General features: G+C 40.3%; 1 protein-coding gene across 2 annotated transcripts; it reads right to left on the reverse strand.

Annotated features, from left to right (window-relative positions):
• Positions 1-573: 573 nt before the first annotated feature.
• Positions 574-17693, reverse strand: zgc:92360 (uncharacterized protein LOC436988 homolog). Of its 2 annotated transcripts, XM_018685327.2 has the most exons (11): positions 17128-17693; positions 14645-14775; positions 13594-13685; positions 10404-10486; positions 10217-10329; positions 7969-8115; positions 7159-7242; positions 6877-6939; positions 4240-4311; positions 2891-3122; positions 574-1795 (listed from the first exon to the last, which is right to left on the reverse strand). In XM_018685327.2, the coding sequence occupies exons 1-11, from the start codon at positions 17213-17215 to the stop codon at positions 1767-1769; spliced, it is 1134 nt and encodes a 377-aa protein (XP_018540843.1). In that variant the 5' UTR covers positions 17216-17693; the 3' UTR covers positions 574-1766. The 2 variants fall into 2 exon arrangements, with proteins under 2 accessions (XP_018540843.1, XP_018540846.1); XM_018685330.2 differs by lacking the exons at positions 13594-13685; positions 14645-14775; positions 17128-17693 and adding an exon at positions 12632-12769.
• Positions 17694-23698: the final 6005 nt, after the last annotated feature.

The raw sequence follows: 23698 nt of genomic DNA on the forward strand, positions 1-23698 counted from the left end.
GAGTTTCAGTTTCTCCAGGAATCTTCAGCCCACATTTATCTCCCAGTTTTGATTAAAGACTGTTCTGCCTCTGTTCTTTGGAGTTTTTCTGCTCACGATCCTCTCCCTCCTCTTCTCTTCTCCCCTCTGTCCTACCTCTTTCTCACCGGGGTGAAAAACTAGCATGGGCCTATAGATTTATGAGGTATTCCTCCAGTCTCTGAGCACCAAGGTGTGGTTTTAGACACCAGAAATCACTGACAGGGGCAGTTGTTCACAATTGCACAGACAAACACATTATACAGGTGCACAACCACTGTGGTACTATTCAAAAAAAAAAAAAAAAAAAACTATTTTAAAATTAGTATATTTATTCATTTCAGTTAATTTTAGAGGTAAAACTGTCTGCAGAACTTTAATCTTTTTCTGTCTAAGCATTAATTCCAAGTTGGGAGCACATTACTATTTAAGTTGACAGTACAGGAGAAAGTCTTTCAGCCTGATATTTGCAGGGGGTGGTGATGTGCAGAAGTGTTTTTAAAATTATGTAACGCTACAAAATTAATAAATACGTAGAGAGAATCCTTGACAACATTCAGGAGAAATATGAATTTATTACTGATGATCAATAATTTCATATGCTATGTCAGTCAGCCATGGTCAAGCATAGAAATGCCTTTAAAATAATGTACAAAATCAACACAAAATCTGACTACTTTAACCGAAAAATACAAAAGAGAAACAAAACTAAAACACAACTAAAATCTACCGACAGAGATGGTTTTGATATCTGTAAAGACAAGGAAACAATAACTTATTAATGGAATCATTTGCTTTAACAAAGACTTATGTACTGTAAGCCACATGGAGGCGCTCTTAGACCATGGCCCGTCATGCAGTGTTTTTCAGCTTCATCCCTCTACTAATCTCCTTTTTTGTATTTCATCTTTAACAGATGCACTCATGTTGAAGTCGTGATGTAAACTATACTCTATTGTGTCTGAAGATATTTGTTTGCTTGGAAGTTAAAAGGAAAAAACAAAAACATTTTGACTTTTTGAACTGAAACAGCACATGCAGCTTACTGCACTTATCGGCCCATTACCCGGGCAGCAATACTCAATAAATGTTTTTAGTCATGAGAGTAGTTATAAAGTTTCCATTAAACAACAATGAATAATGTAGCTTTTATTAAAAAAAAAAGAAAGAAAGAAAGAAAAAAAGAAGATGTTTGTGTGCTTTATCAATATTATCCAATCATCACATTATACTCACATACAATACTTGATATAAGAGGACCAAGGCACTTCTCACTTTTCCAACACATTTCTCTAAAATCTCATCTGGAAATCAATCCAGTGGCACACAAGAAGTGTTTTGTTTTCATGTTTCCATAGTTAATTAGCATGGGCAACATCCTGAACAGACAAAGAGTGTCAGTTAGCAACTAAAAAATGAGCTAAATAAAATCCAGAATGAGTGCAGTGCAAAAACACCACAGCAATGAATGCCAAAGCTGTCACCAAAACAAAATCACATAAAAATGATTACCACTGTACATTAACCCTATTTCTTTTGAACGCATATATTTTCAATTTGCCAATGAATATTGCCTTGGTCCTCTTGTTTCCATTCTTAACCTCATTACCTTCAGGACTCAGCAACAAGTTCCAGTGTGACCATGTAAGCGATGACAGTCAAGTTTCTCGAAAGCAGATGCAGATGTCCAGTGTCAGATTGGTGAAGGGCTGAGAGGAGAGGAGATGGTCCCATAAGCCTCTGGTCCATCAGGGCCTGTGCTTGAACATGGCCTCCACTTCAAAACACATGAAAGTCCAGAGTTAGAAAAATATGCAGACTAAACATTTTGTATAACCAACAATTCAATCATCAGGCCAGTATTTTAATTTGTCCTGTACTTTGGGTCCAAATATTTACTACAGTAATGGCATTCCCATCAGCCTCACTTTTGTGTTCAGTGCTAATTTGCAAACATTAGCATGCTAATATGCTAAACAAGAACACAGTAAACACTGCCTAAATATCAGTGTGTTAGCCATGTCATTGTGAGTGTGTTAGCAAGACAACCATTAACCCCGAGCATCACTTCTGGTTGTGAAACGTTTTTTTTTTTAATTTTTTTAAATCATTGTAATTCAAATATCTAATTTGAAGACAGTACTTTTTCTGTCTTTCTTTCTGTCCATCTCTCTGCTACACTTGAGACTGGCAGGCAGACACACATCCAGCACACACTACTTATACAAGTAGTAGTCAAGGTACAGTGATGCTGTGCTAATCCTGAGCACAAATGTGTGTCAGGACGTTGATTCTGTTTTGAAATTATATGCTAATATATATATGTTACAGTGCTGTGAGAAGTGAACTGCTGTGTCCCATAGAACATGAATACGGTCAAAACTGTGATTTTCCAAAGGTGACAAGTGTCTGAAATCTCAATTTACTGCTCATATAGAGTAAACTACTGTGAGTATATTATACAGGCAGTAGTGAATGAGTGAACAAGGCAGTGATTTTGGACATGACCAAAGTCTTGTTAGAGAAGATTTTACAACTACTACAGCTACAAACAAAATCCTACATCAACTACAACAGAGGTTAAGTTAAGTACATGTAAACTCCAGATTGTAAAAATAGGTAACTGTTGGAATATGCAGTGGAAGTTTACTAAACAAATGTTAACATAGCTAATTAAGTGTCTTTCTTTAATTTGTGAGTGTTAATTCATTTTTGTGGTTTATTATTTATTCCGCAGTGTCCCTGTGGACCAAAGCAGCTATTCGATGAGAAGCTTTAAAAAACACTTACAAAAGGAAGTAATCAGCAGCTCATTATAAAGGCTAATAGCTCATGAATATTTAACGTCTATTTAAAAGTTCTAAATTCTCACTTGTGTACTCCTGAGGGGACATCGGAGCATTCATGACATCAGTGAAGTGTTTGATCCACTCCTGCTGATCACTCTCCATCTCGCAAGTGAACAGGAAACAGCGGTCAGGTGTTACTATGGTGATACCGTGTTGCCAGGCGCCATTGCAGTGGGTGCCAGCGGGCAAGCCGGGGGAGACATTGTAACCGTGGTCCTTGTTCCCCAAGAAGACTTCACCTTTGGCAAAGGCATCCTTCAGACAGAGGGAGAATGAAAGAAAGAGAAGTCAACTGTAGAGTATGGGTTCCTCATATATTCAAGGGTGCAGTGTGTGTTTTGTTACAAGGGACTGGCATGCAATAACGACACCATAATGGCTAAACAACAGCAATTCAAGACTAAAACCTGTTGTGGTTAGAGTGTAGTTTGGCTCAATTTGTGATCTCTTTTGTAAGCATGAATGTGAAAATGTTGAACTGGAATACACAGAGAACCATTGTATACACATCTAACATGCATAATTTACTCATTATCCAAATGATCAGATTACATTTGCTTTGAGCTTCCTCCACACATTCCCTGTCCACACTCACTTCACTAGACTTCCTGCTCCTTTCATCTCTGAGTTTTTCTTGTCTAACACTCCGGGGGTAAGTCAGACATTTCAGTCACTTAACACCTATAATTATTGCACCTCTCCATTGAACTATTACATCAGCAACAATGCTAATCTAATCTGCCCTGGCTATTTAGCTAAGACTTGGGCAATCTGAGCCACCCCCTCTTAAGGCTTTCGGCAACGTCTCTGTGATAACAACTGCAGTAAAAACTCCACTCTAATCATTTAGTGACTCAGAATCTCACTTTCACAACATCTCCACATTTCAAACACTGGTATCAGATGAATTAGACAGATGTTTGCACACAGAGCTGCCTGTAGCAGTGTCCAGTCTATTTAACAGGACAGACCTACCCTGCAGGTTGTCATTTCACTTTACTCTGAGGGACTCCATACTGTGAAGTTATGGCAAGAAAGGCCATATGTATAATCATGTTACATTGGGAATGAAATCACCTTATATCACCCTCTCCCCACTGAGTCATGGCTTCATATCCCCCACATTGTCTACTTAATCTAATTTGCTTGATGGAAAGAGAACTCTTGCCTCCACTGCCAATTGTGTCCATTTATTTCCTTTAACAGCACAAGAATATCATCAGAGCAGCGTCATTGGTAGTTTGTGATCAAGAAACTGAACTGTTGTCTTTCAAGCATCAAATAAGGGCCTAAAATATAAACTAATGCTGAGACTAAAGTCTTTCCGGAGCATGTGAGTGTGGGTGGGTGCGTGGGTGTAAAAATGCCATACCAGTGGATCTTTGAAGTACATGAGTCGCCTGTGGTCCAGAGTAAACCAACGTTTCTTGAAGCCTTCTGTTTGCTGCATAGACAAACAGAGAGAGGGAAACAGTCAGACATGGTCAGTCAGAGAGAGAGGGAAGCTGTATAGAGACATTATACAAAGCCATATTTGTACCAAAGGTGATGATGTCTGTCTGGTTTTTAAATCCAAAAGTGACTCATACTCTGCTCCTCCTCTGACTTATTTGTAGCTTCCTCTTACTTCCTCTTACTTTATCTGAGACTGTGAGATAATAAAGTGACCAGGGCTCCCACTAATGATCATCAATGATTTTTTTCAATTCATCATTCAGTTTAATGCCTACCTGAAGTTCCTAGAGCCCAAAATGGTGTTTTCAAATGACTTTTATAGTTTGGCCATCAACTATAAAGTCAAAATATATTCAGTTTACATCAGTTATAAAAACGGATGCAGCAATGACTCAGATTTAAAAAGCTGGAACCAGCAAATGTTTAATATTTTTTCTTGAAAAATTACTTTAGCAATGAATCAACCATGTAATTGTGTGTTAATATTCAGATGAAACTAACTACAGTCAAAAACAGATTCTCTTTGCAGCCTAATTAAACCACTCAGTCAAAAATTATTATTATTTTTTATAAATCAGAAGTATAGTCAGCATGAAAGTGAATTAAACCTGATATCAGGCTTTATAAACGTGATATAAAAGCATTCTTCCTTGTTATATCTGCATGGTTTCCTGAGCACTAAATACTGTCGAGGTTTTCCTCTTGGCAGCCGTGTCTGAATGTACGCTACACCGCTTTCATTACACTCAGATATTCAATTCCATGAGCCAAACTTGTTGTCACGGCTGAAAGTTTACATCAGTGCTGCAGCTCAAAAAATCCACACTGAAAGCATCTATCGAAGAAAGTGAAGCACAGTGGAGAGTCTACTGAAGTGCACGAGCAGCTTGAGTTCTCTTCAGAGAGCCGAGCTTCAAATAATGAGGATGCTCAGGTCCCCAACTACTGCCACATCATCCTCATAAAAATGTTTGATATTCTCCTTGTGGCATAAGCCTGAACAACTGGCTGTTCCATTCTCAATTCGCCAGTGACTCCTTCCACCAATATGTCTCACACGTATGTGAAGGATATGACTTATGACATCCATTTAGCAAATCAGCCCAACGCGGCAAGTTAGTGACTCCTTTCATCTCTCAACCTGACAGACAGAGATTAAACTGAGCGTCTGTGTCTGTGTGTGTCTGAATACAGAACCGGTTGTGTCGCTGAGGATCAGGTTGCTTGATGTTGCTTGTGTAGGTGCTTCAGTCTGAATCCTATGTGAGAAAGCATGTGTGCACATAAGCTAATATAAACATGTAAGAGCAACTGTGCATGACTGCATGCATATGTACAAATACCTCTTTGTGTGTTTCCTTAATCCCAACATATGTCCGTATTTTGTGAGGGTTTGACACTCGAGGATTAGGTCGATCCTCAGCTAGAAGCCTTCCCTTCCCTCTCAGACAGACTGACAGACAGACAGACAGACAGTGAGGCAGGCAGGTAGGCCCTCTCTGCTGTCAGTCAGCCTGTCAGGCAGCGGTGGGAAGCAGCCGCACTGACAGCTGGGCTGGTTCCCCTCTTAGCCCAGCCTCCATTCAATTAAAGCAGCGGGAGGAGGAGACAGGATCACAGAGGGGGATTTGTAGAGGAAACTGTATCTAATTTGTTAAATGGAAATGTAGTTTACAGCTGAATTCAGAATTAAGTGTGGTTTGGATAGTTTTCTTGTTTTCTAATAACTGATTTTTAAGCCAGTGTAGAGTATATGACAGGTGGGATTTAATGCATTTGCTCCTTTTGCTGATAGGTTATCTGTTAATATGGAATTATTTACACTACATTTCTCTTTTGACTTTTAAAATGCATGCATATCATACAGTATGTACAGTATAATAGTAACAGCAGATGACTCACCACACTAAGATGCTGTCAATCATAGAAAAGTCCATACAGCCTGTTCACAAGTGACTATTATTATCCAAGAACTTCATGTAATTCTTGAGGTAACCCAGCCTCTGTTTTGTGCAACACATTCACACAGGAGAATGAAACCACTGCTGGTCCAAATGATTGGAGAAGTGTTAGATGTGAGTTTTAGAGCAGTGTAAGGTAAAGTAAAGTGAAATTATTGTAAATTAATAATAAGATCTACCAGTGAACTGATATACTCTCCAGACTATGCCAGTGGGCTGGGGTCAAATCAAATATCTGACCTACACTCTAACAAAATAAAGTACAGCCCTTCTGCAGCAAAAATATCCAACTGTGCCTTATTTTCTGAGAGAACCCTGGTAACAGTCACACCATCCAGAGATGGAGATTTTCAATTAGGAATTCCTCAGCCTTGTCGCATGCATTTTAAACCTGACTCTGACACCCTGGGGTAATTTAAAAAACAATTAACAATTAATTCATGATAAACATCCACGTTACAACACTAGATACGGTAAGAGCTTCGAAATCTATGAGCTGATGCTGCAGTGCCTGTTTTAAATTTAAAGAGGCTTGCTGCTGCACTAGGTGAAACACAGATATAGCCAGGTGTGTGTATGTGTGTGTTACTTGCCCTGGGACCTGTCTTTTCCATGTATCCTTCCTTTAGAAAGTTGCGGGTGAGTTTGGGAACCAGCTAGAAGCAAAAAGCAAAACAAAGGGATGAATTATAACACCACAAGAAGACAAAGTCCTGATCAGAGAAAGTGCCAGCCAACATGTAGAGTATGACTGCACTAATGGAGCTCTATCCATCTCAATCTCAGTGCCTCACTAGCACAGACATAACATCAATATAAAGATCATTTCAATCTCAGCAGTCCTCAACAGTAGGTGTGTGAGTGTGTGTGTTCACCTCAGCATCTGTCGCCCCAGGAAAGGCCACCTTCAGATAGTGAAGCTGAACTGCACGAATTGAATTAAACCAGTCTACGATCTCCTAATGGACAGAGAGAGACACAGAGAGTGAGAGAGTGAGAGTGAGTTATTATTTAAAGGAGGTTTTGTGAGGTTTGTAAATGTAACACAACCCTGATGCAGCCAAAAATATCACTGAGCTTTCAACCACATCTTGTAGCCTTCCTCTGCAGATACAGTGTCCCTACTTGTCAGGGTGTTGTCTAAGGATTTAGAAAAACTATGTCATCATATTTATACAGTGTTATCCAAAATTCTGGCACCCTGTCTGCAGTCACAAACACAGAGATCTGATCCCATGCAGAGGGTGGTGACAGTGGGGGTGGAATAATTTTCTTAATTTTACTTACTCTCTTTTGCTTACTCTAGTGCATTATGATGTCTACTTAGCCTATGTTTAGATCATCAGAAACAAACAAACACTGAGCTGTTCCATGTATTTCTATGTGATGGATGTGGAGCTTGAATGTCATGTGCTAATGAATCACATCAGCCAGTAAAATTGGAACAGATGGTTTTGAAAGGTTTGGAGACTCGCCCACAACAACATGAAGCAGGTACTTTCAACACGCCCGTCCCTTTATGTGACAGGTGACAAATATCCCACATGAACACTATCTTATGCTGCAAAATATTTTGGATTTACTGTAAGGATATTGTTTCTGACAAAGCCTTTGATACATATCACAGTCCCACACTTTACTTTCCTCTTATACATTTATTATCACACACAAGATTTGAGACAGACCTTGCCGTTTTCATGATAGACGAAGATGTTGCGGGTGCTGTAGTCTTTGAGGTAGGTGATCTGCAGGCCGTTGGGGTTTCCTATCTTCTCCGGCTGGAAGGTGGCATTGATTGTGTCCACCTTGATCACTGCTTTGGGCTCCTTAGCCTGCAGGAAGGACAGAGGTGAGGAGGAGGAGGAGGTGCAGGGGTCAGCAACATCAGCTACAGATCTGCCTCCCTCCAGGCGATTTTGGATAAATCAAAGACTTATTATTGTAAACATGTCGATTTCAGGTTGAAGACATGTCACATTAATGCTATGTTTGTTTAAGGTGAGGTCTTAGACAGCCTTTTTTTTTAACCCAACCATGATTAACCATGGTTTGTAGAGAAATAATGGTGGAATCGAGCTGTGTGGTTCTTGGTGCTTTGGTGACACTGGCTTTACTTCCCTGTTCCTTGAATCCAACAGGCCTGTACGTATAAAAATATCAATAAACATCATTTTTTATTCTCCTTTTTTTTACATTATATGGGCTGTGCATTAACAAACACATATTAGACTACTTCTGTTCAGAAGTCCATTACAAAAATGTCCATTACATTATCTTCCATCATGATGTTACTATTAGTTCTCAGAGGGGTCTCACTTTCACTGAAAGCTCTTTTGAACAAACTGTGATGAATTATTTGGGCTTTCAGAGGGCGGGGCCACATAAAAACTACTGTTAACACCAGTCACAGATACAGAGGACATGGAAATCCATTGTATTTAACCATGTTTCCCAGTTGATACCCCAAAGAAGAAATGTGTCATTTTCTATGGTGAACGACTGGTACATGTCATCAGTTCAAAATCATGTTGACAAACAATCCTCATAAAGTCAGGGAAAGTAATGAAGTATGAAGCTGATAAATGAGATGTTGATGAGGTTTAAGAATCAATAGACTGGGAGTAATTCTGAAAACTTTAATGAAGATTTAATTGTTTTGACCATGCATAAATAATAAGAATAACCTTTTTAATGAAACACTCATTAATTGCCATGTTTCAAAGGCTGGACCAGGTTAGTTATTAAGTCGAGGTGTGTGCATGGTATCTAGGCCTAGGGCTATATTTTGAGTTTTTTCTATGCATGAAAATAAAATATATTTTATCAATTATCTACACATCAGCAGGCATCACTGATACCCATTACGTCTAAAACAAACACTCATCCCAGAAAACCTGTTTGTGGATTGCTGGGTGTTAATCTGTCCTGACTTCAATTAAAATAGGCATCTATGGGACCAGAATCAGCGTCTGTGTGTATCCTCTGCACATGGCTTTTACAGAAAGACACAGGCACAGATGTGCTTTTTTCTTAAACAAGATATCTGACAGTTAATTAGATGTTACACTTTTCTGTCATTTTAAGTGTTGACTCTCCCAGTATGAAAAACAGCCAGGGCAAGTAAGACAAATTGGCTGAGGGACAGTTAGTTGGGCTTGAGGCAGACTGTTATGTGTACCTGAATATTCTACACACTCTTCTGTAAGCCAACCAGCTCACAGGCTCATATAACCCTGAGCATGTGAGTGGCAGCCAGTGACACTTAAACTTTTGTCATTGCTGTGGCTGTATGAGGAGGTTTTTGTGCTATTGTTTCCTATAGTGGCGTGACCAGAAGAATACAAAGCAACAGTGAAATATTTCCCAGTGAAATCCGTCCTGAAAAGCTTTTATACCGCGGACATATGCCAAAACAATCCGTATTTCGAAAAGAATTAAATATATTATTCCCACCTCTCCTGAGCTGGTTTACTGTGACAAACAAAGTGCTCCCAGTGCTTCAAGCCCTAATTGGTTTGGGTGGTATACAGCTTAGTGAATCAGCCACACTGACAGAGAGGACAGACTGCTGGTTAAGCTTGTCTGAGCACGCTCAGACGCAGAGGAGGGAGCATTTGAGATTCATTTTGTTGTCTTTTGGTAGGTATGTATGATTAGGTAAATTAACTGTGTGCATGTGTGTAAAAAATGCAGAAGCACATAAAGTGTGGGTGTTGTCTTTTAAGTGCTTTTATGATGTGGTTGCACATGTGTGTGTGGGAGTGTGGGTGTTCTGGAAGAGAGCAACTACCTTCAAACTACATTACCTAGAATACTGTATAATTACAGTTGGTTACTGGTTTCTTGTGGGCATGGATATGTGTAGGGTGTGTGTAGGAAAAGTGTGTGTGCTGCATGTGGCCATTAAAAGTCTCATTAAAAGCTGCTGCTTACGTCATATTTAGTGAAATACTTCAGGGTCCCCTCCCTCTCTGAGAGGACGAATCGCCTGCTCAGGAACTGCCCGTTGTCCCGCCCTCTCTTCATCAGCATGCCATCTCTAGTTCCTGCAGGAGACCAGCAACATGAGTGTGTTTCTATGCATGCGTATTTGTGTGTGTGTGTGTGTGCACACACTCACCTTCCTCATATGTAAAATTCTTCCCCGGCTCAGAGAACTCTTTCCTCTCGTACTTTGCTCGTATCCACTGCTCCCTCAACACCCTGAACACACACAAACAGAGGAAACGTCAACAGAGCTAGCTTGTAAAAAGCACCAGCTGGAGGCTGACTAATGGACGTTTTGTGCACTTTGTGGTAGACGAGAAAGAGGCTGAGCTGCATGTATAGTGAAGAGTTACACATTAAAGCAGAAACCAAGACTGGAAAGAGCACCAGCTACTCTGCTCAAGTAGATTCATTAATCTGCTTACATTTTCTCAAATTAACTGCTACTTCAAAGAAAGTATGCACTTTTTAACAAGAGTGTAAAATAAGTATGTAAACAATGGAACACCACAACCCAGCAACCTATGCTGAATACAGCTGCATCAAAGAACTTTAGTAGTACCATTGTGTTACTGAAATGTAAAACTGACCCTAAAGCTACTGAAACTTTTTTTATGCAGCTGTCTTTTTTGTAAATGAACACTTACTGGAATTAGGTTCTCAGGTCTTATTTCACATTCTGATTAATTTGATTCCTAACACAATTATCTGTATCAATGAAACCACATCAGAAACAAGTTTATTTGAAGCTCTTCCTGATTTGATAGCAAACTTGTTCCAAGGACGAAACACAGTGTCAAGAGAAATCTTATGTTTGTGTACAATTCACATTAATCCTTGTGTGTTTTTGTGTGTGTGCACGTTTGATCCTAATCACATTACACCAGACTGGCTTACTCTGAAAATCTGATGGATCAAGTTGAATCCAGCTGATTCAACTGCTTCTATACACAGAACCACAGAGGACAGAGGAGTGAGAGGCTGTTTCTCCTCTCTCTCTCACCCACTTTCCTTTAATGATCAAAGAAGGATATACACGTGTATAAATGTGTGTGGGTGTATGTGTGTGCGTGCGTGTGCATGTCTGTGAGTCTGAGAAAGAGGAAAGAGAGAGAGTAGGGTATGTAGATTCAAGCTGGCCTCAGGCGAATTTGTACCGATATGGGGCCAGATACTCCTTCCATTCAACACACTAGATTTTTCAGCCAAGCAAAGACTTCATCAAGCTGTGTGTAAAAACTGTGGTAACTTATTGTATTTAGAGGCTGTGTTTCATTTTATGTCACCTGAGGTTTGTTCTTTCCCTAAAATTTCCCTGCTTTACATTCATACAATTCCAAACATTCCTGTCCGGACACTATGACTGTCTCATAGTTTCTCATAGACACAATGAGACAGTCATAGTGTATCTAAGGTATGATAACTGTGACTTTTCTAATAAAATACACAACTAACACATCAGTGCTCTTCTTTCTCTTCAGCAGTGAAATGCAAACTGCTTTTTACAGATCAAATAAAGTTGTTGAAAATTTAAAGAGACTAAGTTACATAGGTCAAATTTTGGTTGTAAGTGTTAGGGTTGGCGTGCTTGTTAGCACGGTAATGTGATATGCTGAAACAATGTTTCATGTCTTCACAAGCTGCAAACAGTGATACTGGTTCACACACCTAATGCCAAAAGGCTGACACTCAGGAATGAGTCATTTAGAAAAAATGTTACAAAATAACCACAGAGAATTACAATTTTTGATAAAATGTATAAATTCCTTATCATATCTAATAAAGATGATGAGATGAATGTTGTTAACATTCTCTGCAACACTTGTAATATTATTCCAGAGGAAAACTACTTTAAATACTGGCCAAAGTCAGTCAGTCCAGTCCTGTCGGTGACTCAACACTGTCTTAAAAATCTAATCTGTATAAGTTCATTAATTGATTAATCGATCACAGAAAATTAACAGTGAAAAGTTAATTAATAATTTATTTTGGAACTTATTTTATTCAGCTTCTCAAATTTTAGGATTTGCTGCTTCTCTTTGTTTCATATCACTGTAAAAAGTTCGGCCACTGTTCAGACAAAACATGTGAAGGTATTTTGTTTATACTTTTTAGAACATTCGACTGATGAAACAAATCAAAATAAGTCAAAATCTAAACTGATTTGAAGACATAACTGAACAACGGGACAAAGACTGATTGATTAGATTGTATATTCAGTCCAATCAACACTCACATTTTGCCTGGATTTCCTACATAAGCACCTCAGTAAGACCAACACAAAAACATTATGATGACCATGACTGATAATCAGGATGATCAGTTTTACTATCTTTGTGCCATTCATTCTACTCTACTCACTTCAGAGCCAGAATGTTGGAAAAAAAAATCTTGGCAGAGTCAGATTCCATGAATCCCATTTATAATCCGTGGAATGACTTAAAGCAACTTTTTACAGACACTCCCTGTACAGCTTGATCAAGTCCGAGCAACTCTGCCTGGTGGAAAAGCAGAAAATTCCCAAGTAGAGACATAGTCAGGAACATGTGACTCACAGCCAGAGGTGCTCCTGTAAAGTTCTGAATACGTCTGTATTTCACACTGAAACATTTCAAAAGGTAAGTGCAAGAGCAGCTTAATGGTTTGTAAAGGCACTGAGACTCAGAACAAGGCTTTCAGTGCTGCAGTCTTGCAGAAATCATTTCAAGCACATATCAAAAGCAAAAGCTCTGAAGGTAAATGGCATTGTTACAAAGTCAGCTGCCCTGTGAAATTATTAATTAACTACAAGAACGTTTTAACTGTTATATTGATCAGGGTCTACTTGTACTAACCACAAAAAACTGAACTAAGACATTGCTCAATCTATGCTTCTCCTTGCCGACTCAACTGCTAGACACTAACAATTTAGACTGAGAGCTGGGCTGGTAAACAATTCAAGAGAATAGAAGAGATTTTTCACAAAAAAAATCTGATAATAAAGGGAGTGAAGGAATGAAGTTTGACGCTGAACTCTTAATGTTTCTTCTAGACTGGTAAGTAAACAGCTGTTAATGCTAACGTTGGCTATGCAGTGGTAGCAAAAACTGACATATAGCCCCAATTAAAAATAAAAAAATAATAATTCATGCTCATGCCTGAACAAAAAACAGCAAACCACATGCATGGATACATCTGATCACATGCACTGGTACACACTTACCAACATAACACACAATACACAAATATTTCAAATGTTTGGAACAGAAAATGTGTGAATTGTACATTTTACAGCATATATGACATTTAGGTGTGTGTGCATACGTGTCGCTATGGTTACTCACTGACAGTCTTTGTGGGTTGGTTTGTAGTAGTAGACTGGAACAGCAGCCTCATATTTACTCTTCATCAGCTCATTACCATTCTCTGCCATGAACTAACAAAAACACACACACACACACACACACACACACACCACACACACACACACACACACACAATGGCAACAGATTATTAAACAGTGAATGACACCGTGGCACATTACCTGACAGTTTTATTGTTACAGTTTGTTATCTGCTAAACAGGAAAACACACTCAAGGGGAATAAAATGCTTATTGACATTACAAGAAACTAATAAATCAGAGCACTAAGATGATAAATGCAACAAATATCTTGTGATAATGACATGCAAGGTACCACCATCATTTATTACGTAGTTTCTGGGAATCCCTTGCACAGTTTCAGGAACACTGTGAAATGTACTTTGCAAGAATGAGAGAGCCTGACGTTTCAAATAACTGTTTTACAAATGGCACATTTGCCTTTTGTAGTATTTTGTAGATGTACCAGTTTCTTTAGTCTGTTCCAACATCAGCCTTAAACTACACTATGCTACAATCTGTTTCTCTGTTTCTGCCTGAAACCAGAGTGATGACAGCAGCAGCTATTATATTATTATTATATTTATATTAGTATTGACAACTTTGTGTTGTTCTTTGGTGTTCTCCTGGCAAACTGTATTTATGGTCAGAGTAGGGTGTCCTCTAAATTTAGGGGGTCACCCTGCAGGAGATCACATGACATTATTTTAGCCAAACAATCAGAGGGAAGATGTCTTAGGACTTTATGGGTGATTGTAAGGCTTGAGTTCTGAGCCTGCACGCTGCACTGAGAACAGACGCAGTGTGCAGGTGTTTGTTTCAATCATTAGCAAAATCCTCAACGCTAATCAAAACAATCATCTGGTGGCTCTTTGCTCTTGGTGACACATGATCAGTCAACCATGGATCATGACCACAAAACCAGAATGAAAAACATGTTTTGTTACTGTGAGGATCATCAAGTTAATCAAGCAGTGAAGGGACGGGGGGTGGGGGTGGGGTGGGGGGTCTCACCTGCATCTCGTGATCCTCCCAGCGGGAAAGGCTCAGGGACTTGACCTTGCTGATGTCGGGGAAGTTGCGGTGGATCCCTGAGCAGGCCAGGCAGATGAACACCCCCAGGGTGCAGGAGCCCCAGCCAGGATCTGCAGGGAGGGAGATGGAGAGAACACATGCAGTATGGGAACAGGTGGATAAGACCAGAGATGGCTTAGTGGGCATGCAGAGAGAGGAACACAATACAAGTCCTGAGACCATGACGTACAGAGTTTCCTGCAGCGTTTCATCACCTGAAATGATGAGTGTCTCCACTAGGTCACAGGAAATCATTAGATTTTTTAGGAAATAATATATTAGGCTTACCACACTTACTATTCTTATCACTTTTGCTAATCATTTCCTTAGGGAATCCCTGAGGTGACGCCTTCAAATAACAACCAAAGGTGACATCACTGCTCATACTTATACTTTGAAAGCAAATATTAAAAACACCTTCCTACCCAAGGAAAGTATTTAAACTACACCATGCTTCAAAGCAGACAGTAGTTTGTAAAAAAGTAAAAAAGACAGTAGTTTTACTTCTACAAAAGCAGTTTGGGGCTCTGTGACTTGGTCGAGGGGAACCTGAAAAGTAGCTGCTGTGTGAGAGCATTTCACTTTCCCCAGTCAGTCTGATGATTGAAGTCTTGTGCTCATGAGCCTGTTTCAAATTTCTCAGCATCAACCAGATCCCTGTTACATAATTAATTCTTCAGCCTGAAATCCTCAAGGTTAATTTATCTTTTTCCTCTTTGAGCCCTAATATACGAGAAATGTTTTCTATGCTTTGACCGCACCTGTCTTATCTCTAGAACACATTCTACAGCTTGCCAGTAAACAGAGCTTCTTCTGTATGTGTGTGTGTGTGTGTGTGTGATTGTGTGTGAGACAGAGCTGTTTGCCTCGTTCTTATCACTACAGATCACAGATGTCTGAGCAGGGATAACAGGTCATTATTTAATTTTCAAACAGCACAGTGCAGATTAGAATATGATGTGCTTGGCTGGTTAATACTTATGCCTAATTTTTTTGCTACGTCAATGTTTCACAATGCCAGGGAGAGAGCTGAATAAAAAACTGACTATCACACATAAACAGGTAAACAAACACACCAAAGTGACTCTCTTTCATCTCCAATCATGAGGAACAGAGGAAATGACAGGAATGTGAGCCAGAATCTGACTGAAGGGGCTGAATCCTGGAACATGGCAGAGAAAACTTCCCCTGACTACAGCACTTAAAACCACCTGCAGCTTTAGTACTGCTCCTCAATAGACAAACGTAGACTAAAAAACACGTGCTGTGCAGTAAACCTTCCTTGGTTAATCCCAATATTAAAAGATGAAAAGACACAGCGTGGCAGTGATATTATCTTTGCTGCATTGCTCAACTAAAGCTACATGTTGCCCCAGGCCCTGGATTCAGAGATTTCTGGATTTGATGCAGGAGAATCTAATCTATGGACTGAATATGACAGACTGTACCGCCCTAAGTCAAAACACAGTAAGTTGGTCAGAAGAAACTCACTTTCTGGGTACCTGCCTCAGACATGTAAACAGTATATCAAGTCTGCATTAACTTCAAAAATATTGACTACTCTGTGGAAAGTTAGTGTCACACTGCATTCTGTTTAAGAGCCTGCAAACTGATCAAATGTAACTAGTAGAGTTGTTTATTTATAAAGTTTATTTTCTTAAGAAAAACTACTTAAAATGTAAAGAAAAGCTGATAAAGACACATTTTGCTTACAGATAGTGACTTTCCCCCTTGACTTACTTAAAAATATTCAAAGGCAGAGTGCAGTATCTGCACTTCTTGGTATTATGTAAGTTCTGTGGCAGGGATTCTTCGGTTAAAATAATCAGCCTAAAAGGGCAAATGGAGGCACTGCAGCCTTCCTGTCCAGCCTCAGAGCTTTGAAGCCTGGTGTCTCAGATTCACTTCTGTCATAGTTACTGCTTTGCCTTTTAGAGCAGTGGAGTTCCTAGTGTTCTACATTTTTTCAAAATAAGTAACATACAAAGACCTCCATCCAGACCTCCGCTGTAAGCTCAGAGCACTGTGAGGGTGTGAGCGGCCCCACACTCTGCAAGCCAAGACTTGTTGGACTCTGAAAGTCTCTCCTGTAGCAGCCCCCACATCACAGAACAAGACTTAATGACTTCACCTGCGCTGTTACCTTCAAGCTCCTCCTTCTGAGTTCCTAACGCACCTTGTCACACACTTCAGGTCAGAATGAGAAAACACAATAGAAACGGGGAGGCTGATTTCTGTTAAAAACCAAGTACCGTAGGTGACACGGACGCGAACATGTTGTTAAAAACCTACATTTACTCCTTTAGCGTAGTGACAGAGGTGAATGCTACGCACCTCCCACACGTCAGCAACTCAGGACATGTTACAAAGTCTGATTTGTCCATTCATAACATTCTACAGATTCAAACATGTTATCGTCTTACCCGGTGCGCCGCAGTCTGCACAGGTGTCATTTCCAGGATTTTGCAGGATCTCCCTCAGAGCTCGGGTTGCTCTCTCATTTGCCGACATTTCAGTGTTCCGACCGATTTTTCCTCCGCTTTCAGAGAGAGAGAGAGGGAGTGAGGGAGAGGGGGTTGGGTGGGGCGAGGGGCGCCGTGCAGCCACAAAAGGTAAGTAAGGTGTGTCTCCTTAGGCTCGACTCCCTCCTCTGCAGTCCTCTGAACGGGCAGCGGGCAAGTCCGCACAGGTAGGCTATGCGCTCTTAGCACAGGCGAGGTGTAGCTGCCTCCGATAGAGGAGAAAATAAAGTTCAGGGCCTCCTCAGTAAGTCACCATGAAGGTACATCCTCTCTTCTCTTTTGCTGCGGGCCAAAGTCCAGCGCTGACACCCTTCAGGTGACCTGTTAGACGCGTCCTGACGAAAGCTGGACTCAAATCACCGCCACAGCCTCGCACCCGGACTGCCTGTGTGTGAACGGCAATGAAACCCTGCACTAGGAAGTGAAATGCAGAGGTTGTTCAAACTTGCTTTTCCGCATAATTCGAGGTTGGATGTTTATCTCCGACCATGCAGATGTCACTTAGAGCTACTTAACATGCATGTTGGAGAATTTTCATGAGCACAAAACATGCATTCACATTATTGAAATAACCTTTAGAACACTGTGATATCGGCATATTAACGGCCACTTTACATCATCTAATTTATATCAGAGTCGATTAATTATTAGATATATTTATTGTTGGCCTGGTTTGGAATAAAGGCTTCTTAAGCATGAAGATATACATACTGCACAGTATGTAGAGTCAAAATAACAGGATGTGGTTGAGTGTACTGTGTAGGCCATGCAAATGCCCACAGCTCAGTGCTGCCACATTTCAACATCTTATGAGTCATTCTGCTTCACTGTAATTATAAATCTTTGAGAACACCAGTCATCGATCACTACAATGGAAAGAACCAGCAATAGAAACTTGTGTCACTGGATTTCTTGAAGTGTCTGTCAAATGAAAACATGGCTAAATGTCAATTTAATATCCACCCTGCATAAAATGGATGTTAACCATGTTAACTACAGAGCAGAATAAACTGTTATCAATAAGTAACACAAGGATTAAGTGCAGGGGTAGAGGCAGTGAGAAGTATTGAGAAAACAAATAGTAATATTCACTGTTTGAATACCCACTGACAGTGGACTGAATAAAGGTATAAGTGCTCAAAATATCAGTCTTATTCAGGAAAGGTGACCCTGTAAGTGTTATAACATCTTGTTTGGGAAAGAACCTGTTTCACAGTGACAGTCCCCTCATGTTCAAAGCCTAAATCCCTGAAGAAATGTTTTTCTTTTCTTTTGCTGTGACTGCTGAGAACTACACCCTGAACACCACCTTTGTGATGAACGCTGACTGTAATCCAGGATGTATCATCCAACATCAGTGACCAAACTCACTGATGCATTTGTCACTGAATGGGAGAAAATCCCTACATCCAGGTTCCAACTTTTTTTGGAGAACCTTCCCAGAGGAGAGGTTTCATGGTTTCAGACAGAGTTCAACAATCACACAAGTGTAGTCCTTGGTTGTACTTTTACCCATGCAACATATTAATCTGAAAGTGACTACAGCTGTTAGATAAACGTAAGGGAGTAAAATCCCTCTGAAATGTAGGGTGGTGCAGGTATAAAGTAGAAGTGGAAACACTGTGGTAAATTCACCACTGCATCCCTGTCAGTCTGCTGCTTGTACTAGTTCCATATTCAGCCAGTAGGTGGCAACAGTTCACCACTTTTCATCCTGTTATGAATATGAGGCTCAGTGCTGTGTAGTACAGGTGTGGCTGTCAGCGCTGTACCTTTGTAGTCTAAATATATCTGTCTTGAAACCAAATATCGCTCCCCTACATTCAGCACCAAGGGGAGTTTAAGACACACAGGCAGGAGAGAGGAAGGTACCTGTTATCACCACTACCAATAATTATCAGCAGCTGGTAACAGTCCTCAGATACAAAAGAAATTATATTCTATGGAAATATGACAAAAACATTCTGTCTTTGTAGTAATTTCCCTCACACCTGAACATTCACTCCCCCAGTTTGGTTGCTTAAGAGAGACAGAGAGCAGCTGATTTGACAGTCAGCGAGCAACCAGGGTTTTGATGTCATTTTGCGGCACTCGATTTCCCCTGTGACAGCAAAAGGCTAATGCCCCGTTACCAAGCTCATTTGTCAACACCAATCCAGCAGACACTAGCTTGTCTACTCTCCCACCCTAGTCCCCAAATCCTCTTTTTCTCTCTGTCAGTTTTGGAGTTGGATGCTAACAACTGTCGAGCCATGGGCTGGCGACACTTAATTGATTGGGGTTAAAGTCAGTGTGTGTGAAACAGAGAGGATGAGAGAGCACCTCATCCCTCCCTCTCACTCTGCATGTGTTACATAACAGCATCAGTCAAGTGTTTTTTGCAGACGTAAATGAATAAAGGACACAAGCAAACTAATGAACCTACACTTACTGTAGTGTGGTTGATGAGTCTCCTCTGTTTCTCACCCTCTTAATTTTCTTATCTTCCTATCACTTGTCTCACTTTATACTTAGTTCAGTGAGTGTTATATTGACCCTGGAGTCTGCTCATGCCTGAAGCCAAAGACAATAAAACAAATTACACTCTCCATAGCACAATTGCAATCAAATCACAGAAAAGTAGGTTTTGACAGTCTAATGTACGGCTGTATATCTGCCTTTATTTATAACAATTGGCGCTAAAAATGCTCACTGTATCTCACTCTGTCTCTCTCTCTGATGAGTTATATGCACGCAGTTGGTGGCATTTTGAAGCTTGCTGGGTATGACAGGGACTAAATGGCAGAAAGTCCAGGCCATTAGTATGTGTCTTGCTGGGTGCTTCTGACATATCATGCCCTGTCTGTGGCCCTGCCTTTGAGTCTGGACTCTCAGTCTATTCTGTGATATAAATCCATAAATTAAGCTTTAGGAGTTTAAAATCAATCCTCCAGACTTCAGTAAATGGTTGAAGACTTTTCATTTGGATGAATTCTTTAGTTCCGACAACAAGACTCGAGAGAGGAGTAAACTGGGAATAATCAGGAGCTAGCACCCTCATGCAGAACATGTATCAGACATCAAGAGCAAAGACCTGCACATCAAACAGGCTTTGAAAACCTGTGGTTACCCAGACCTGGCCTTCATTAAAACACATGCCATTTTGTCCACTGCCTGCATATAATAGGGGAACATAACAGCTTACAATAGTGCAATGCAGTACAACACAACAAACTAAACAACAGCCTTACAGCAGTTATACAGTACTTCATCCTCAAAACCTTTTCTCCTGTAAAATTGAAGCATCATATTTGAAAATACAAACACTGTAGCGTAAGTCTAACCTCTTGTGTTTTTCTGGATATGTATCAAAATCACCGAGGGTTATGGTAGAAGAAACATTTAAATGACATTTTTATAAATAATAATGCACAATTAATACTAGGGCTAAGTAGCTTTACTCAGCAATACACAAACAACACTGCTCTTTTATTTCCATGTCTTCTGTGGATCAGTGAGGTATTGTATCATGTAGCCTATCTAAGGTATCTAACATCTATAGATTAAAAAATTAGTGCAAAGCGCTAGAGTAAAATCAGTGAACGTTATTGTAAACTGAAAGGAAAGCTTGACAGACAAAGCAAAAGTAAATTTCATTTCAGAGCAAATCGTGTAATTTACTGTAAAAGTACATTAACTACAGCCTCAATGTGATTTTTCAGTCATCAGGTGAAGTATGCATGAATACTGTGAATGTGTGAAGAGACAGGAAAAGTAAGAGGGACAGGAAGAGAGATGAGAAGGGAACAACTCTAAAGACAGGAACAGGACAGCATGAGAAGAAAAAGGATAAAAAGGAAAAGAGATTAAGAGACAAAAAAGGGGAGAAACAAAGAGAAAGAGAATATCTGAGAGATGGAGTGTAAAGAGATGGACAAAAAGACAAAGGCAGTTGTACTCAGCGAAAGTGAGGTAGGAAAAAAGTTAAGCAGAGGAAAAAAAGAGACAGCTTGAGAAAGGATGACAGGGTGAGAAAAAGGGAAACATTAAGACACATCCTGAGTGAAAGACAAACAGAGACAGGGAAGGATGAAAGATGGGAAAGGGGAGAGGACCAGAGAGAGAGATAGAGGATTGGACACAGGGAGAAAAGAGAGACCCAGAGAGGAGAGAGAGAAAGCGGAAGAGAGCATATTATTCGTGGCAGACTCTGTCATGGAGTTAATGGGGTTTTGCCACTTCCTATCATCCCAGTGCCTTTTGAACCGTGGCCTTTGCATACAGAAAGATCATTAACTCTCAGCTCTGCCTCCTCCAGGGGCCTCGTCTCCTCTCTGTCTGCAGGACATGTCAGCAAGAGCGTGGTGCCTGCCACACCGCCTCTCTGCGCTACACACTTTATATAACAAAACAACCCTGTTAGCAGCCTAAATAACACACTGACAATAGAAGTACATTCTCACTAATTATGATGTTGTAGATTTCCTCTCTTCTTTAGCTAAGAGTGGGAAAAGGTGAAAAAAATACAGTTTCCACAGTTGTTTACAAAGGAGTCCAGTATCTCACTACTGCCTTTATTTTCAAGCAGCTGGTGGGCACAACACTTAAGCCAAAGCCTGCGAACTGCTGGAGTGTGCACATTTGCCAGAAGACTGTCTGTGAGAGAGGAAAATGTGGAGATAATATTGCACTTTAGGACCCACAGGGCACCTGCTTTTTTTCTTACACAACACTTGGATTATTCCACAAGAGCTGTTTTTAGAAGAGTTTGATGGACATTTGATGCTTTTTTGGAAATAGTTTGGTCCAGTAGTTTGGGAGATGGAGCTTTCAGGAATCGCTGTGTGTTTTCTTATGCTACTTGTCATTGAAAAGCCAAAATGAACTGCTGTTTCTCAGGTGCCTGAAAGAAAGTCTCTTTTTCAGTGTTCTTTTTATTTCTCAAATATCATAAAGCAGGATGACTTCTTTAATTCAAGTGTAGCCATGGCCTCTACTATCCCATACTGAATACTTTCAGATTAAAGCCACTAAGTGTAGGCTTTTAAAATTCCTTATTTTGGCGCCATCTGGTGGGAGTATCAAGAATTACATCAACAACAGCACTGACATGAAAGGACAGTATCAATTTCCACTTAAATGTTTTTCTATCAACAAAAACTTCTACCAGGATTATTACAAATATTTTATAATAAGTCTACGCATATGGCCTTTAATAATTATATTTGAGAGACTGAAACAATCACATTTCATCAAAATAAAGCCAAGACAAGACCAAAAGCTAGCCAAAGAAGCTACCACTTCCAGTTGTGGCGTTAAAGAGACAACCATCAAAATCTTTAGAGTGGACTACATGAGTACTTGTATGTGAATGGGTCATTCATAGTGATAGATTTAGAGACAATCATCACCTCTCTGGCTGCCAGATAAAGTTAGTGACAAGCTGGAGCTCCACACTAACTGCAACCCTTGCATCTCTCTGTTAAAACAGGGAAGTAGTAAGTGCCTTGCTCAGGGGCAAACACAGGGCACAGCTGCTCCTGGGAAACGTCAGATCTTGACCAGCTTAAAACTCCACGATGCCTGATATTATAAGCAGCTAATGTTGCAATAAGCTCCAGGTCAAGGAATGAACCCCAAAGCTGTTTATGCTGAGCAGAGCAGTGCAGATACAGGGATGGACCGGTGAGATACCTGGTGGGTAATCAGGTGGATAAATCCTCGCTCAGGAGGCAGGAGAGATGAATGAGGCAGAAGAGGAGGGCCAGGGCTGGAGGGAGGTCACTGTCATACATCCCCTCCCTTCACCTCGCCGTCATTTCAGCAGATTCACTCCATCGTGCGGTGCACAGAGCCTGAACAGAACTCACACAGTGTTGATTCAAGATGTGTGTCTGAGTGTGTGCATTCATGTGTGATTGACCCTCTGATATTTGAGAGTTTGAGTGAGGAGAGAACAGGGAAACAACTCTGTCTTCTTATCTAAGATCAAAATTGATTAAAAAGACAACTTTCATGCTGACACAATTAAACACCTCGCCTTGAGTCAGACAAGAGGAGAATTAGGCACAACAAATAAGCAAGACAGCAAATCCTGGCTGCATCACTTCTCTTCCTTGTTGATGTTTGTTCAGGAGAAACTTTGAAACTTCAGTGATTTTCCTGATAAAGACAAACTTCCTCATTCTGCATCGTGCACCATTGTACTTAAAATACCATGAACACAGAGCAGATCTTAGTATGGGTGATCCAAGAGCAAAAAATATCTCCTTAAAAGCTGCATTATTTTTATATTAACAATGGATCTAATTATCCAGTGTAATGTGAAAGGGGGCATAGGGAAGAACCCACAGAGAATTATTAACCCACGTTTGCAGTTCCACTCGACTCAGCCGAGCTTTTTTAGTTTCTTTAAGCTCATTATTGGGTTTTCTGGGCAGCAAGCTTCACTTTAATCAGCTGTGCTTCCAGCAGCAGCAAACAATCTGTTTTC

The sequence above is a fragment of the Lates calcarifer genome, linkage group LG5, assembly GCF_001640805.2.
Source record: "Lates calcarifer isolate ASB-BC8 linkage group LG5, TLL_Latcal_v3, whole genome shotgun sequence".
Classification (NCBI taxonomy): domain Eukaryota; kingdom Metazoa; phylum Chordata; class Actinopteri; family Centropomidae; genus Lates; species Lates calcarifer.